This window comes from Cebidichthys violaceus, unplaced genomic scaffold, assembly GCF_023349555.1.
Source record: "Cebidichthys violaceus isolate CVI_PGR_0920_01 unplaced genomic scaffold, fCebVio1.0.p SCAF_12, whole genome shotgun sequence".
Lineage (NCBI taxonomy): Eukaryota > Metazoa > Chordata > Actinopteri > Perciformes > Stichaeidae > Cebidichthys > Cebidichthys violaceus.
Window position 1 is genome coordinate 701,104 of NW_027176285.1, and position 15,991 is coordinate 717,094.

Below are 15,991 nucleotides of genomic sequence, written 5' to 3' on the forward strand. Positions count from 1 at the left end.
TGCTTACTGGTTCTGTTCAAAGATTGAACCTGATGCACTAATTGCTTTGTTTGGTTGTTCCGAAGCTTCTCTTGCACGGCCAGGTTCTGCACAGCAGACCCTCATGTGTGGTATATCAGGAGCTTAGAGGACAATTGGAAGGCTAAGTGCTCCTTGTTCATCCATATGGTTTAGAGGAATCGTCTGAATCCTTAAAGGGATTAAACATTGGAACTCTTTTTCCTTTTTCATGAAAACCTTCAAGAAAAAGAAAAAGATTTCAAATGGAAGGTGATAATCAACCTTGGGTGCATAAATTACATACATCACAGGTAAGGGAGTAAAACCAAGGGAACCACGGATATATTAAAACACCGTTTCAGACACTAGGGAAATAATTCTTTCAGCAGGTGATATTTCCTTCACACAAAAAGCGAAGGTTTGAAGATAATGGGGCCTTGAAAGCAGGGGGCAAAGAGAAAGTTGCTGGAGTTCAGACATGGCTGAGATTGGTTCAAGATGGTTGACAGACTGAATGAGACTGACTTCCCAGGAGTTATCTTCTCTGACAGGCAGCGTAATGATAAGGCATATTGCTGCTAGAAGGCTTCAGGCTTCAGTCTCCATTTCATCCTGTCAGGTGCTGGAAGCAGGTCGTTTTGAGAAACAGAACGCTTTTCTTCCACTGTTAACATTAGCATTCTCTAAGCCAACAGGACATTCCTGGACGCCATGTTTCTTGGCTTCACAGTTGACTCACTTCACTGGTACTTCTGCAAAGGCAAGACGCTGGGTGACATTTTCCATTTGTTTCTACTCGCTAAAAATGTGATTTTCCTCAGGAAGGAGCATAACAAAATCCCGGTGAATTATTAAACTGGATTCATTTGGGACTAATTAGCAGACAGACTACAGCTGGATTGATTGTCTGTTAATCTGTTAGCCTAGCAACACTAAAGCTACAAACTACACCCTAAGAAGCATAAGCATCTCACTCTGACATGTGCTGCTGATGCATACAAAAAACTGTTATGATGCAGAAAAGGTAAGAAATGGACTGCCTACGCACTCAATGGTTCACACCCAAACACAGTCAATCATGGCGATCTGTATAGTTGATATTAACTATTAGTCACTATTAGTCAGTGGGAAGTGATACAGCCTACATACCTAATCTGATGCCGAGTTGCTGAAAGGCATAAGGCAGTATAGTTCGTAGAATGAGGCAATATCTAAGATTATCGACTCCAATCTATGAGTATTGTTTATTACGTCATCTAATTTCAGAGAGAGCTCTTTCAGTTTCTTCTCCCTAACATTACAGTGACGCACCATTTCAGCAGCTTTGGACTACTTTGCCACCTTGTGGCTAACATTTCCCAAAAAGTTAGTGTCTCAGTAGTTTCTGTTGTGAATATGACACATACAATACAATGTTCTCCTGCTATAGTGACAATTAACTTAAAGCAAGACAAGTTTCTTCATAGTTTGGATTTGACTGACTGACTAAAAAATCACTGCATCCTGTTCAGTTCTGTACTGAATATATATGATTAACTCTTGCTAACATCAGAGCCCCATGAACAGCTGTGATTCATAGGACTTCTTCACAGCAGACGTCTCGGCTTTTCATAGCAGGAAAAGGTAACGTTAACGACTCTGTTCCAGCAATTAACGATGTTACCGGTTACACCTGGGTTTGACAAGTCAAAATGTCCACTGAGAAAAGGAGGAGGTACTCTTACTGTTGAAGGTGAGTGGCTGGAAGTTGATGAAGGCTCAGCACAAGCAGCTGAGGGATGAGGAAGACGTCCCAGCTCCCACAATTCTGCGCAATCTGATGAATATCGGTTACTTGGAAAGTGAGGTTCAGCTGCAGGATAACATATATGCACACAGCTTTTGAATGTGAACAAGTATAAAAGGTCTGATTGATTGATTTTTCAAAACAAAGCCCAAAACACTTGCATTTAGATGGAATAAATACAGATGGTGACATGTAAGTGAAATTAATTTCAAGTGGCACAGACGGTACCCAAATAGTCAATTTAAAGAGTCAACCTTAACATACCTCTATACTAAAACCTCTCCAACTTAGCTTTGCTTCACATTATTAGCATCAGTCTCATCCTCTAAAGGTGTACAGTGTTCCTTTAATTAATGCTGTGTTCCATCTTCATCGACTCTGACTGAGTAACATATATATTGATGCTTTGCACCTTTTGTAAAAATCTCACAAGCGTTAGCTTTATTATGAGACAGAAATGATTCAGATAGTGCCCTGATTTTAAACAATGTACCTGCCACAGAAACCTGGACAAAGACAGAGTGGAGTCCTCACCAGTGGTGTTGAAATCACGAGATAATTACTGTCCATCCGTCTGGTTTTTGAGGCCAAGCCAGCAAGTTTCTTTCCCCGTTTCAGTCCGTGGGCCCTTCTGCCAGAGTTTCCTGAGTAATAGATCTGTAGACACAGGGAGGAGTTTATAAGACACATTTGTATGTTGACAGCAGGTCAGGACACTCAATCACTTCTCTGTTTGCTAAAGACTACTACAGTAGTTTCCCACACTGTGCAGACTATGGATGGAGAATGCACTCCTGCAAGAGATCAATTCCTTGCAGTGATCAGCAGTGTTTGTTTGTGGTCTTGCTGCTCTGGGGTGTGACCGGCTCTGTGATATGCTCGTGTTTTAAGCACCAACTGTAGTACTTGCCAGGGTTATGAGCAGATGTCAGTCTCAGTGGACATACAAATAAACTGGGCCACACCAAATCAAATGAGTCTGAGAAAGTCTTGACCTGTCTGGAGTGGTTACACATTCAAAGGCTCCTCTCAGGACTGAAATCCGTGAGTATGACTGAGCCTTAATCCCCACAGAGCACTGGCCTCATTCCAATAATTGATTCTCATTCAAGTGAGTATTGATTGTCCCCATTTAGAGATTTCAAGCAGCCATTTGTAACAGTATCAGTCTGATAACTCCCCCATCTCACTCCCTTACCGCTCTCATTTTTTCATCTTTATTCGGCCATTTTGATGTGGAACATTAACAAAACCCCCAAAAATAAAATCACATGTTTATGCTTTGGCTCCCTGCACACTGAGTTGTGAAATATTTAGGTTCACCAGATTCAACAAACCAGTCACTGCTCATTGCAAATTGAATGTTTTTTTAGGTGATAGCTGCTTTAGGCCATTTAATTACAGGATGTAATTCCTTAATTGCTCTCTTAATTGAATTAGTTCATAATTAAGGTACAATGTACTTACTATAAAGATGTTACTCAGCTTATGTATACACGACTGTAGCTGGGTAACAACCTAAATGTGTGTCTTCTGGACAATTCTATTTGTATTTTCTCCACTGCATGCTGGACCTCTGGGTGAGCTCTCAGGACACACTAACGGTCCATCAAGGTGTTTTCAATTATCCTGACAGGTTAGGCCTCCAGTCAGTTGAAGCTGGCTGGAGCTATGACCTGATGTTACCTGACTATACAAGGCAATAACAGTGATACCAGTGTAGGTTCTGCCCCATGGGAGTGAGGGAGCTGTCGGTCATGCACACACTGTCCACTGGGGAAGAGGTCTCATCAGGACTCATGAGTGAAAACAGCTGTGTGGTTAGACTGTCCTAGCAGGGTAAACACAGGTGTGGTTGATTCCATTAATTAGGCTTCATTCTGTTTAGTGTGTCACAGCCGGTCCATGGAGCCAGCATGCAGTACACCAGGGCTGGACTAATGTTATGGTTATTAACCTGCAGTGACTTATCAAAAGGTGAAAAGGGCCTTTTGTAAGGTGTGTCTCTCAGGTGTGATGCAAAACCAGATTGAGGAACAAACAGTGGTAGAAGTACTCTGCTTTTTAACTGAAGTAAAAGTAGCAATAGTTCAGTTCAAATACTGTGACGAGTAAAAGTTATGCATACAAATATTATTTAAGAAAAGAAAAATGTATCAGAAGTCAAAATAATTATGCAGACTGGCACATCAATATTATTATTTAATTATTTATTAAACTATAATAATGAATCTAAATGAAATTGTTGATATGTTAGTTATTATTTTTGAATCTGCAGACTAACAAACATGATCAAATAAACGTAGTTCAGTAAAAAGTACAATATATCAGTCTGAGATGGGAGTTGGAGTATAAAGTAGAATACAAAGTAAAGTACAAGTAAAGAAGGTGAGTAGTACAGTATACCCTTACATGTCTGTATGAGCTCATAATCAGCTGAACTAGATTAGTTTCACTGTCCTGTAGAGACACCTAGTGGCTGCTTACACCCTCTTTAAAGGGTTGAACATGGATTTTTATTTTGGCCTTCAGTCTAATAATTAACACACAAACAAACACTTTATTTAGGATAGAGGCGTGTTCACTGTGGGGGGGTGAAGTCAGTGTTAGGTGCTTTTCATTTGTACAAGACTTACAGTAAATGAGAGAATGTTTCCTACTTGGTAGAGCTGTTTAGAGACCAGAAATGAAGGCCTCGCTTAGATTTAACATTCATAAAGCCTCGCCTCAGATTACTCTGCTATTGTGTGAACATAAATGGCAAATATATATATACATTATATATATATATACATAATGTTCAATTCAATTCAATTTCAATATCACAAATTTGCCTAGGAGGGCTTTACAATATGTACACATACAACATCCTCTGTCCCGGGACCCTCACACCAGGACGGGACAAACTCCTCCAGAAAAGAAAAGAGAGAAACCTTAGAGAGACACGGAGGAGGGTCCTCCATCAGGATGGACAGAAGTGAGACAGATGTCATGTGGACAGAATAAACAACATCACAGAGTTACAACACATTCAATGCATACAACAGAAACTATTCATATAATGAGAGCGGTAAGCAGAATAGTATGTATTATGTATACAGCTATATATATATATATATATATATATATACACACACAATACACTGTATACAGCTGGTGGAGGTGGATTATTCTACAAAGCAGAATGATTTCCTTTCATTCTACATCAGAATGAACTGCTTGTGTTTTGTAAAGTGTTTCATGAGTTTGTTTGAGTTGACCTGGATTAAGTTGAGTTTGGCTGATGAAGCTGGTAGAGATCTCTTGACTCGGGGTAATTCCTCCTGGGTTGATCATTAACAACGTTTTTTTTCTTTGCTGAAAGGTTACACACTTTAACACATCGATTTACACAAACACTGTAGTGTAACAGTACGGTTTATTTGCAGATCCAAATAGACTTTCAACCAATCACAACAGCTGGTCATTTATTAGATGAACACGGTCTCCCTCCCAGCCCCCCATCTCTCCACACTCAAACACACCTCCCACCGAGGTACATAAGTGTCTGGGCAGGTGCTTCGCTCAAAGAGGAGCGACTTCAGCACCACTCCTGTTCTCCGGTCACCCTCTCAGCAAAATGTCTCAGGATTATTTTGGATTCTCCTTCATAAGGAACAATGCAAGAAACGGCACGACCACCGTGGCTCTCAACAACGCAGCCGACATCTCCGTCATCGTGATCTACTTCTTGGTTGTCTTGGCTGTTGGAGTATGGGTGAGTTGTTCAGTCTTTAACTTGAACCTTCTTCAAAATACCTTCTTCTCTGTGAATAATTAACTCCTCAACTCCTCACCAGTTTCACAGGCGTGAGATTTGTAGTTTGTTTTACGTCAATATAAGAAGAAGAAGTCTGTATTGATCCATGAGAGAAAATATCGTGATTTATTATTTAAAATCAGGATAATAATCATGTATGTTTTGATATAAGAGGCATCTCACTTTTAGCAACAGAGGCCTTGTTGTTTAGCACCTCTACAGCTGCACTTTGGAATAAATAAATGACATGCAATGGAGTGGACTCATATTGTTCAATTACGCCATCTTACTCAACAACCTGCTTCACAGTATTTTATTTTATTGCAGATCAGATTACTTAACATTCAGAATGCACATATTTAGACACATACGGTTACTGGGGTTTTGTAATGTGATCATTAACACATGTGTAGTGACTTTTGAAATAGAGAGTCTGTTGCTGTTTTGCACAAATGCATTGATGAATGTTCTGAAGTGTGCCCTCATGCTGTTGCAGGCTATGGTCCGCACCAACCGCTCCACAGTCGGGGGCTTCTTCCTTGCGGGGAGGAGCATGGTGTGGTGGCCGGTGGGTATCTCATGTTGACTGAGAACAGGTTTCAGTCTGTGCTAATTGCTACCATACCATATTACATCAGGTTGTACAAAGTATATTACATGTTATACTGACGTACCACAGAAGCACAGTCAGCTGTGAATCTTAGAAATGATGCATATTATTCATAGATGACTATTCATAATAATAATAACTATGACCTCCGCAGATTGGAGCCTCACTGTTTGCCAGCAACATTGGCAGTGGCCACTTTGTGGGCATCGCTGGGACTGCTGCAGCGGGGGGGATCGCCATCGGTGGATTTGAATGGAATGTGAGTAATGGTGTCAATCACACCATTATCACTTCTGAAACAAATGTTTCTCTAACCTGTGACAGATATGATCCGTTATCTGTGTCAGGTGAGCTGATAAGTGTCGATTATCATGAGAGTTTCACCCTGCAGAGGAAACAGAACGACAACAGAAGACAACATGATGAATACGTTTAAGGAGCATGTTGATCTGCATTGTCTATGTATTTCTTGTGTGTTTGATTGTTTCAGGCTCTTATAGTGGTCGTCATTCTGGGATGGCTCTTTGTGCCCATCTACATTAAAGCTGGGGTAAACAGAACACACGGTTGGACATATAAAACAGCAACATTAGAGGACAAAGTCAGACCGACATGAATGAGAATGTAATGTATTATTTATGATGTTAGGTGGTCACCATGCCTGAGTACCTGAAGAAGAGGTTTGGAGGGCAGCGTATTCGCATCTACCTCTCTGTGCTGTCCCTCTTCCTCTACGTTTTCACTAAGATCTCAGTAAGTCTCCTCGTCGTAACCCTCAGCGATGTCCTCTATGTCAACATCGTATTTCACATTATAGATTGAAATGATGTGTTCTCCCCTCTCCTCTCCACTCAGGCAGACATGTTCTCCGGTGCCATTTTTATCAACCAGGCACTTGGACTGAACATCTACCTTGCTGTCGTCATGCTGCTGTTGATCACTGCGCTGTACACTGTCACAGGTCTGTCCCCTGAGGGGCATCCTCTTCCTTTTCCACCAAACCCATAAATGAAAGCCAGAAGTCTTATCTACTTTACAGAATAGCACTACGACTGAGGCTAAAGTCTTCTGAAGGCCATATATAGAGATGTAGGCACACACACACACACACACACACACACTGTCTCCTCCTGTCTAGTGTGTTAATGTGGTTGATTACCTATGAACTGCGATAAGCAGGAAATGGCCTTCTGTTGCTCTTTTGTAATAACGCATACACACCTGAACTTTAACTTTACAAACAACCATCACTCACACAAAACTGTCTTAACACTGAACGACCCAATGTGCCGCGATGAATTGAATCTTGTACAAAGTTCTCTCCAGTAAGTTCAGTTCTGCACATTAGCGGTGATACAATGTGTTGACTTGGAATGGAAATACATGCATTGATAACCTCACATGCTGTATCTCAGGTGGATTGGCTGCAGTGATCTACACAGACACCTTACAGACCATCATCATGGTTGTCGGATCGTTCATCCTCATGGGCTTTGGTAATATGGTATTTTCCTTTTTTTTTATCACTATACTCATTTGTATTGTTTATTGTGACGAGACAGAAGTAAACATGACTGTGAAGTCTAACTCACACACATCTGCAGCTTTCCATGAGGTGGGCGGCTATGAAAGCTTCCAGCAGCGCTACATGGAGGCCGTCCCCTCCATCACGGCTAACGTCAGCGCCAGCTGCTACGAGCCTCGGCCCGACTCCTTCCACATTTTTAGGAATGCGATCACAGGAGACCTGCCGTGGCCCGGCCTTGTCTTTGGACTCACCATTCAGGCCACTTGGTACTGGTGCACTGATCAGGTCAGTCCAGGATGTGTGCAGTATTGTTGGGCAAACATGGTCATAAACACTCACAGAGACTCATTCAATTGATTACCACACAATTGTACAGACATGATGGGCCCTAATCTTGTCTGTTTTTTCCAGACTCATTGAAGCGGTCTGAGGTGGCCTTCAGCATGAGGAGTGACATGCTTTTAGTTAGACCCTAATGCACTCCCAGAGACCCAGATAAGATTAACAGGCAGACCATTGCTGGACCTCAGCAAAGAAGTCAACACAAATTGAAACGTTGACATCCAGCACATAGATAAACACATTATGGTCTGCCTTTATCCCTGCTCAGAGGAGGAGACTTATCAGCAAGCATGTCCAACTGACTTATTTGGCTTAAGTGATGTACTCACTCTGCAAATATTTTCAAACCTAAAATAGAGAGAATAGTTTGATCCATTTCACCACCCTGTTCACTGCCTGCATCATGGCACCACTGATCTTTCCCCTGTGACGTTTCCTGTAGGTGATAGTCCAGCGCTGCCTCTCAGCTAAGAGTTTATCTCACGTTAAGGCCGGCTGCATCTTGTGCGGCTACCTGAAGCTGCTGCCGATGTTCCTCATGGTGTTCCCCGGGATGATAAGCAGGATCCTCTATGCAGGTGAGTGAGTTTTTAATGGGACAGGTGTTGGCTGAAGCTCACCGGCTGAATGCTATGTAGCTCACGCACCCTCTTACTACAATGGGGGATTTCCACCTTCCTTAACATCCTGCTGATCTTATTCATTTCATTCAAGATGAGGTGGCATGTGTGGATCCGACTGAATGTCAACAATACTGCGGTGCCAGTGTGGGCTGCACCAACATCGCTTATCCCAAACTGGTGGTGGATCTCATGCCCAATGGTGTGTGGCTGATAACCTTTGTCTCATGTCTCATGGGCTCAGAATACAAATGGCAGGTTTCTTTTGTTGCCATTTTAATCTGTTCTATCTGTTTTAGGTCTGCGCGGTCTCATGCTGTCGGTGATGATGGCCTCTCTGATGAGCTCCCTTACCTCCATCTTTAACAGTGCCAGTACTCTCTTCACAATGGACATCTACACTAAGATTCGCCGCACAGCCACTGAAAGGGAACTGATGATCGCCGGCAGGTAATTGTTGTTCAGTTTATTAAGTTTTCTGACAAATGAGAGAGTTCATGCATGCCTCACTGCCACCATCTCTGTCCGTGTGTAGATTGTTTATCTTGGCCCTGATTGGTGTGAGCATAGCATGGATCCCTGTGGTGCAATCAGCCCAGAGTGGTCAGCTCTTTGACTACATCCAGTCCATCACCAGCTACCTATCACCACCTGTAGCAGCTGTCTTCATGCTAGCCATCTTCTGCAAGCGTGTCAATGAGACTGTGAGTTTCCCACTTCGGTCATCTCTTTATTTAACACATTTCACTTCAATTCATTTCAACATGTCTCTACAGAGCAATCTATTGTCTGTTCATACAAACAAGAGCAAGAGTCTACAAGCATGCTTTGATCAGTGACAGCGCTAACATGCTGATGTAAAGCAGGAACAATGTTTGCTTTAGTTTGGCGTGATAGCATGCTGATTAGCACAAAACACAAAGTGCAGCTGAGAATGATGGAAACCAAAGTATTGGGAAAACAAGTCATTTGGCTTCATGCTCTGAGCACCACGAGTTTCTGTACCAAATGTCACGGACTCCATCCAGTAGTTATCAAGATGTTTCAGTCTGGACCGACGTGATGGAGCGACTAACAAGCCGGCAGCCTGTTAGAGAGCCACGCCTCTAACCTGGATGAAAAGGCCCCCTGTTGATATGGTTTTTACTCTCACGATCATCATATTAGCTTAAGCAAAATGCTGCTGTCATGCATCCCATCAGCTGATCTGTCAGTCATTAGCTGACAGATCAACACATATTCACTCAATCACCGGACTCAGAAGCCAGTGAGGAGGATTTTATACCCAGACCAACTCTCTCTCACTCATGATGCTGCCATTACTGTCTCATTTCTCCAGCTTCCTCCTGCCCTGGTTTCTTGCTCATAATTGCCATGACTTGACATGCAATCTGCATTATGTATATTTCCTATCAGTTATGTGTGTCTGCTGGATGCTGCTCCATGTAGTCCTGTGGAGGTTCTGAGGCCCAACAGAACTGTATTACATGCTATTTGGATTGATTTAATTGTGCTTGTTGGTCCCTGACTTAAATCTAGACTCAAATATCTCAACAACTAATTGTTGGTTTGCCATGAAATTTGACAGAGACATTCATCGTCCCCCAGAGCAAGAAGCCCAGTGACTTTTTCCTCTAGCGCCATCAGCAGGTTGTCTCGACAGCTAGCAAAATATCTCAACAGCTAACGGTGGAGCTAACGGATGGATTGTCATGCAATTTAGTACACATAATCACGTCCCTCTCAATTTATCAGCTATCATTATCAAATCATATGATGTTATTTTGTCCAATACAAAACCTGTAATACTATTTTGATATACCCAACAGCCTCAGCTGGACTTTGTGTTTGGTTCTAGGCACATGTTAGGTATCACACCTAAATTAAGTGTGAACACAGTTAACCTTACAGTTGTTTAAAATCTACAGGTTAGCTTTGTCATAGCTTACATGTTGGCAGGCTAGGGTCAGCATGTGGTACCACTCAGCCGCTAGCATAGCTGGAGACATGATCCTAACACGTCTACTGAGAGTTTCTCCTACTGTCTCCTTTCCTCAGGGAGCATTTTATGGCCTCGCGATTGGCCTCCTCATCGGCCTGTCCAGGATGATTTCTGAGTTTGCTTTTGGGACGGGCAGCTGCATCAACCCCAGTAACTGTCCCACCATCATATGTGGAGTCCACTACCTCTACTTCGCCATCATCCTGTTTGTCGCCTCCTGTATCATCATCCTGGGAGTCTCTCTCATGACCAAACCCATTGACGACAAGCATGTACGTGACCGCTGTGAGATGAAGCTGGATGAATAATTAATCTTCCGAGCATCTCTGGAAGACACAGAAATAGCCAACTTTATAAATAATGTATTTCCATGTGTTGTGTTGCCTGTCTAGTTGTATCGACTGTGCTGGAGCCTGAGGAACAGTACAGAAGAGAGGGTGGACCTCGAACAGGATGATTGGATCGATAACCAAGAGTCCAACAATATGGACATAGACGGTAACCAGCGGACATCTAGTATTAACGTACAAACACATACCCAGGTAGATTTTCTTCATGGCCTTTGTCTCTTCCATCACAGAGCCCGAGGAGGAACCAGGCATGTGCAAGAAGGCGCTGATGTGCTTCTGTGGACTGGAGCAGCAAAAAGCCCCCGAGTTGAGTCCAGAGGAGCAGGCGGAGCTGCAGAGGAAGCTCACGGACACCTCAGAGGTTCCTCTATGGAAGAACGTAGTCAACGCTAACGCCTTCGTCCTCCTGTGTGTGGCTGTTTTCTTTCATGGCTTTTTCGGTTAAAGAAACTCGGCTGGCCCCAAATGCTCTTGGATCATTAATATTTAAGGGATTCTTTATGAATGTAATTTATGACCACATCATCTGTTTTCCACAGCCCTCTTAAATAAGACGCACGGCATCATTACTACTGTATGTACGTTGTGTATGGTTACTGAACTGAAGATATATTTATCTAAAGTATATCCCTGTCTAAAACTTTAAAAAAAATCACTACTGAAAGTAAACCAGTAAACCATACGTAATATATATTAAACTTCAAACACGTTAATATTGAGCATGAATATTCACACTTATCTATTTACTGCACATTGTTCCTGACCCCCCCCCCGCACAACTATAGGTCTTCTGGTGTTAACTATGACTTTTGTTCCTCGTCTTTAATTTAGCTTTTAGTGATTGTAAACATAATGACGGAGGGCAAAGGTGGCTATGGAGCTGCTGGTTGAGTCATGCTTGTCTTTACCGGAAAGAGTCCACAAATTTATGATTTCATATCTGATAACAGCCCTTGTTCACATGAACTTAATTGATACAATAATCTGATTGCTTTTAGCTGTCGCAATAATGTGTTTATAATGTGATTATAATGTCAATGAACTCTTACTCAAAACTGGACGTATAAATGCTCCTTCATTGTGTCGTGGACTTTGTAGTTTACATGTAAGTGACAAGAAGGTGAGTTGATTTTTAAATGACATGCTAAACATGCGGGTTTGGACAAGATTGAGGATGTAATAATTCCTGGTTTTACTATTTTGCTCTACCTCAGGCTACATAACTTTTTTCCCCTCATTTTGTGTGATCAAAGTCCACAAGTGCTGCACCTTCTTCAATATTAAGAGTCTTACTGTGTGTTGTTTTTAGGCGTTAATGAATACAAACGTCTCAGGGAAGTAGGTTTGTAAATTACACAGAACACTGTTTGACTCTCTTTGCTTCCCTCTGGTGGCTCACTGCTGAACTTGTAAGACACTGGTTTTCTGCATATTTTATTGCACATTCAATTTCTGGTGAAATCTGTTCTTAGAGGTAAATTTGAGTCTTTTATGTTCTTGGTAAATAAATGCTGAAACCAGACATGACCACTTTTGAATGTACTGTAAGTCATTCCCATTGTGACACACTAGTTATCTTGCTCTTATCACTAGCTCTGTGGTTAATGTGCACTAATGTAGGCCTTGAATATGTGCATTACTGTTGAATGATTTATGAGTTCTGCCTTGGACTAGCATGCTGTGTTCTCTGCAGTTCTTGTCCAGAAGCCACATATGACTTTATATGTGTTTGAGTCACACGTCAGGCGGTGATCCTGCTGGCCTGAGTGGTGACTAAGTGCAAGAGACCAGTCAAAGGTCGACAGAGAGACTCTCAACCCAAACCCCATCTGTTGGCCGTCGCTATTCACAATGAGAAGTAAGGAAGAGACAAGACATGTTTTGAATTCTTTTAACACGTCGAACAAAGATTGAGTCGATTATAATCGACGGCAGAAGAGCCGGAATGAAATGAACCTTTTGACATTTTAAAATAATAATAGTAGTAATAGTCATTTTACACATTTTCAATGAAGAAATAATTATTCTTTATTTTTATTTATGGATTCACTCGACCCAGTCTGAGAAAGAGGTCAAGCTGTCTCACTCCTCAGGGGCCTAAGTAACCATTTGAGGTGATAATATTTAGGGATTAGTGTGTTGGAGTTCATGAAACCATGTAAAACATGTATGATATTGTGTTAACACGTTAGAGACTGATCACAACCATGGTTATAACATGCAACATCTGAATCTCTAAAAGAAGTAACTCATGAGGACACAGCGCACTCCAACAAAGTGGCCTCCTTGTGGCACAAGAGCGTCATTACAAAGGATCGTTTACTGCATAGCTCCATGACACCGAGTTAAACCCCTCCACTGTAGAAGCTATTAAAGCTGAGCCTAGTTGAGCTTAACTTATCAGCTATCAATTTTCAGGTCCAATTGTCCAGAAATAATATTCTAGCTATATATCTGTGTTAACGTTATGCTCCCGAAACTCATATGCTGTAGTGTTTTGCAAATACAGTGTCTAATGTATGCATTTGGAAATGAATGTGCACAATTAAGATGACATTAAAACTTCTCACTGCACACAGTAAATACCAGAGCAACTAAATGACGTTCAGCATCTCATCAGATAGCAGATGCAGCTATGATAGTGTGTATTTTGGTCTTTGGTTACAAGTCTACAAAAGATTCCACCTTCACTAAATACCAGACATACCTCAAAGTAACCAGCTACCTTTGATGAGAGGAAGTGATTTCTCTTCCTCTTCAGCTGACGACTGGCTCACGAGTGGAGTAGAAATAAGGCCTTGTTGGTAGAGGTCTGCCTCGGGGCATGTTAGTGTAACAAACCCGCTGCAATAATTACAGCAGATTCTACATGTGACCGACCTGTCTCGGGAATGGACAAACCGCAGCAGCGGCAAAGAGGACGGGAAGGACGGGCTAAGGTGAAAGGTCACCTGCGCTACCGGTCGGTTGCTTCCTCAGTCCATTAACTTTCAAATGTCACTTGATAGCGGTCCTCTGAGCCGTTCCATGGACTAGGCTGGCAGCAGACCTCAACAGCCCCAAAGAAGCCCAACTCTGCCTTCAGACCACGACCGGAGCGAACCAGACACAATAATCAGATACTCACTTGAAACTGAAATGCACCACCTCACCTGTATACGGAGAAACACCCGGAGAAGGAGAGAGCATCAGAACCTGAATCATAGCAATTGGCTCACAGCAAAACAAATGAATTCCCTCTACTTCCTTCCACAAGCGCACACACACCCTGACCCACCACACACACCCTGACCCACCACACACACCCTGACCCACCACACACACCCTGACCCACCCCCGCTCATGGTGCGCTGATATGAACACATCCTGGACTCGTTGTCTCGTTGTCCCTGCAGCTATGTCTTCAGTTACAGAACTGCATGTCACCTCTGAAGACAGCAGTGGGACAATGCTTCAAGGAGAAAAACAATCCCACACTCAAAAGACCTTGACTTTGCCGTAAAACCTTAGTTCATGGCCAATGAGTCCCTCACACACACATTCTGTAATGTTTTGGTCCACTGACATTTACAGAATGAACAGTTTTCTTGGTTTAGTGTCACACAAACGATTCTCTGCAGTAAGTTCTTTTCATATGTCTTACACTGTGAAGCAGCTGTCAGCCATGACCTTAAGTTTAGTGGTCGAAAAATGTCTTGATTTTTGAGCCTTTTTTAATTTATTGTTCCTTCACAATTCATATATATATATATATATATATATATATATATATATATATTTCCAGCTAGTAGTTGCTGACAAATATATAAATGAATTAATTAACTCTTACAACTATAGATCATAGTGTGTAATAAACCATTTTTAAAAGTTTAAGGGGGACACAAAAGTGTTGAAATGTTGAAAAACACGACTATAACACATTATAATGAATTACTGTCCAACACTGGTCATGAATATTTCATGTAAATGAGAACTTTAACAACAGGAGTATGAACGCACACAGCCAGCTGCCTAAAAGGCTGCAGATAAAAGAAGAAGAGAAAACCACATCTTTGAGGAACTTCTATTGCATCAATGATGTGTTGAGCAAATACTCTGAATCCTCCTGAAACAAATGTACACAGTGCTCACTGCCAAAAGCCTTCAAACACAAGCTGTTTGTTGTTCAGATTACCTCTCATTACATTATGCTTCCCATGTTATATAAGCATAACCCTCTTACATTGATTGGAAAATCACATCATGTTTTTTTTTTCCCACTTTGATCTGAGGATTATTTATTGGTCAGCATGAAGACTCCAGCAGATACCAAATTTAGAAATCCTCGTTATGCAACATGAGTGACTGAGCAGACCTGTGTTTGGAGCTTTTGAGAATTCTTTTTGAATTCATAGAAACTCAGCCGTGTCACATTTAGCAGTCAAGGAAGTGTCAAGGAAGAACGAGTACACATGTTGTTGACATGTATGCTTTGAGGCCGTGTCCATTTCTGCAGACATGAGTGAGCTGCATGAGCTCAGTGTTGAATATGATGGATCTGTTTTTCCAGAAAGCATCCAGTCAGCAGCCTGAAGAAGAAATCATTTGTGAGTGAATTAATGCTCTTTTTTGTCAGATTTGCTGCACTTCTTTCGATGAAGTCTATTTGCACCAGCGTCCTGTACTTCCTGTTTGCCTGGCTGTCGACTAAACCATATGTGAGCGTGTATTAATATTGTATATCAGGTATGATTCATCACTAAGGTGCAAACACTGCACACAAACATGCTCTTATCTCAGATGGCCGTGTGCATGTGTGTGTATAAATGAGCGTGTGTGTGTGTGTGTGTGTGTGTGTGTGTGTGTGCATAATGTGTGTTTTGATGTGGGGGGTGGGGGAGGGGGTTTAGCGTCTTTAACGTTTCTCATTGGCTGAAATATTTTCTCTGGCAACTAGAAAAACGTGATCCTGGCT

The 15,991-nt window shown here is 41.9% G+C and overlaps 1 protein-coding gene across 2 annotated transcripts; it reads left to right on the forward strand.

Annotated features, from left to right (window-relative positions):
* The first annotated feature begins 5,273 nt into the window (after positions 1-5,273).
* On the forward strand, positions 5,274-12,564 carry slc5a1 (solute carrier family 5 member 1). Of its 2 annotated transcripts, none has more exons than XM_068705785.1 (15): positions 5,274-5,543; positions 6,082-6,153; positions 6,350-6,454; positions 6,686-6,745; positions 6,844-6,948; positions 7,051-7,156; positions 7,611-7,699; positions 7,778-8,008; positions 8,508-8,643; positions 8,780-8,887; positions 8,985-9,135; positions 9,221-9,389; positions 10,744-10,959; positions 11,080-11,185; positions 11,268-12,564. In XM_068705785.1, exons 1-15 carry the CDS (start codon positions 5,406-5,408, stop codon positions 11,480-11,482), a joined length of 2,007 nt encoding a protein of 668 aa, XP_068561886.1. In that variant the 5' UTR covers positions 5,274-5,405; the 3' UTR covers positions 11,483-12,564. The 2 variants fall into 2 exon arrangements, with proteins under 2 accessions (XP_068561886.1, XP_068561887.1); XM_068705786.1 differs by having other exon boundaries at positions 5,276-5,543; positions 7,611-7,691; positions 7,800-8,008.
* Positions 12,565-15,991: the final 3,427 nt, after the last annotated feature.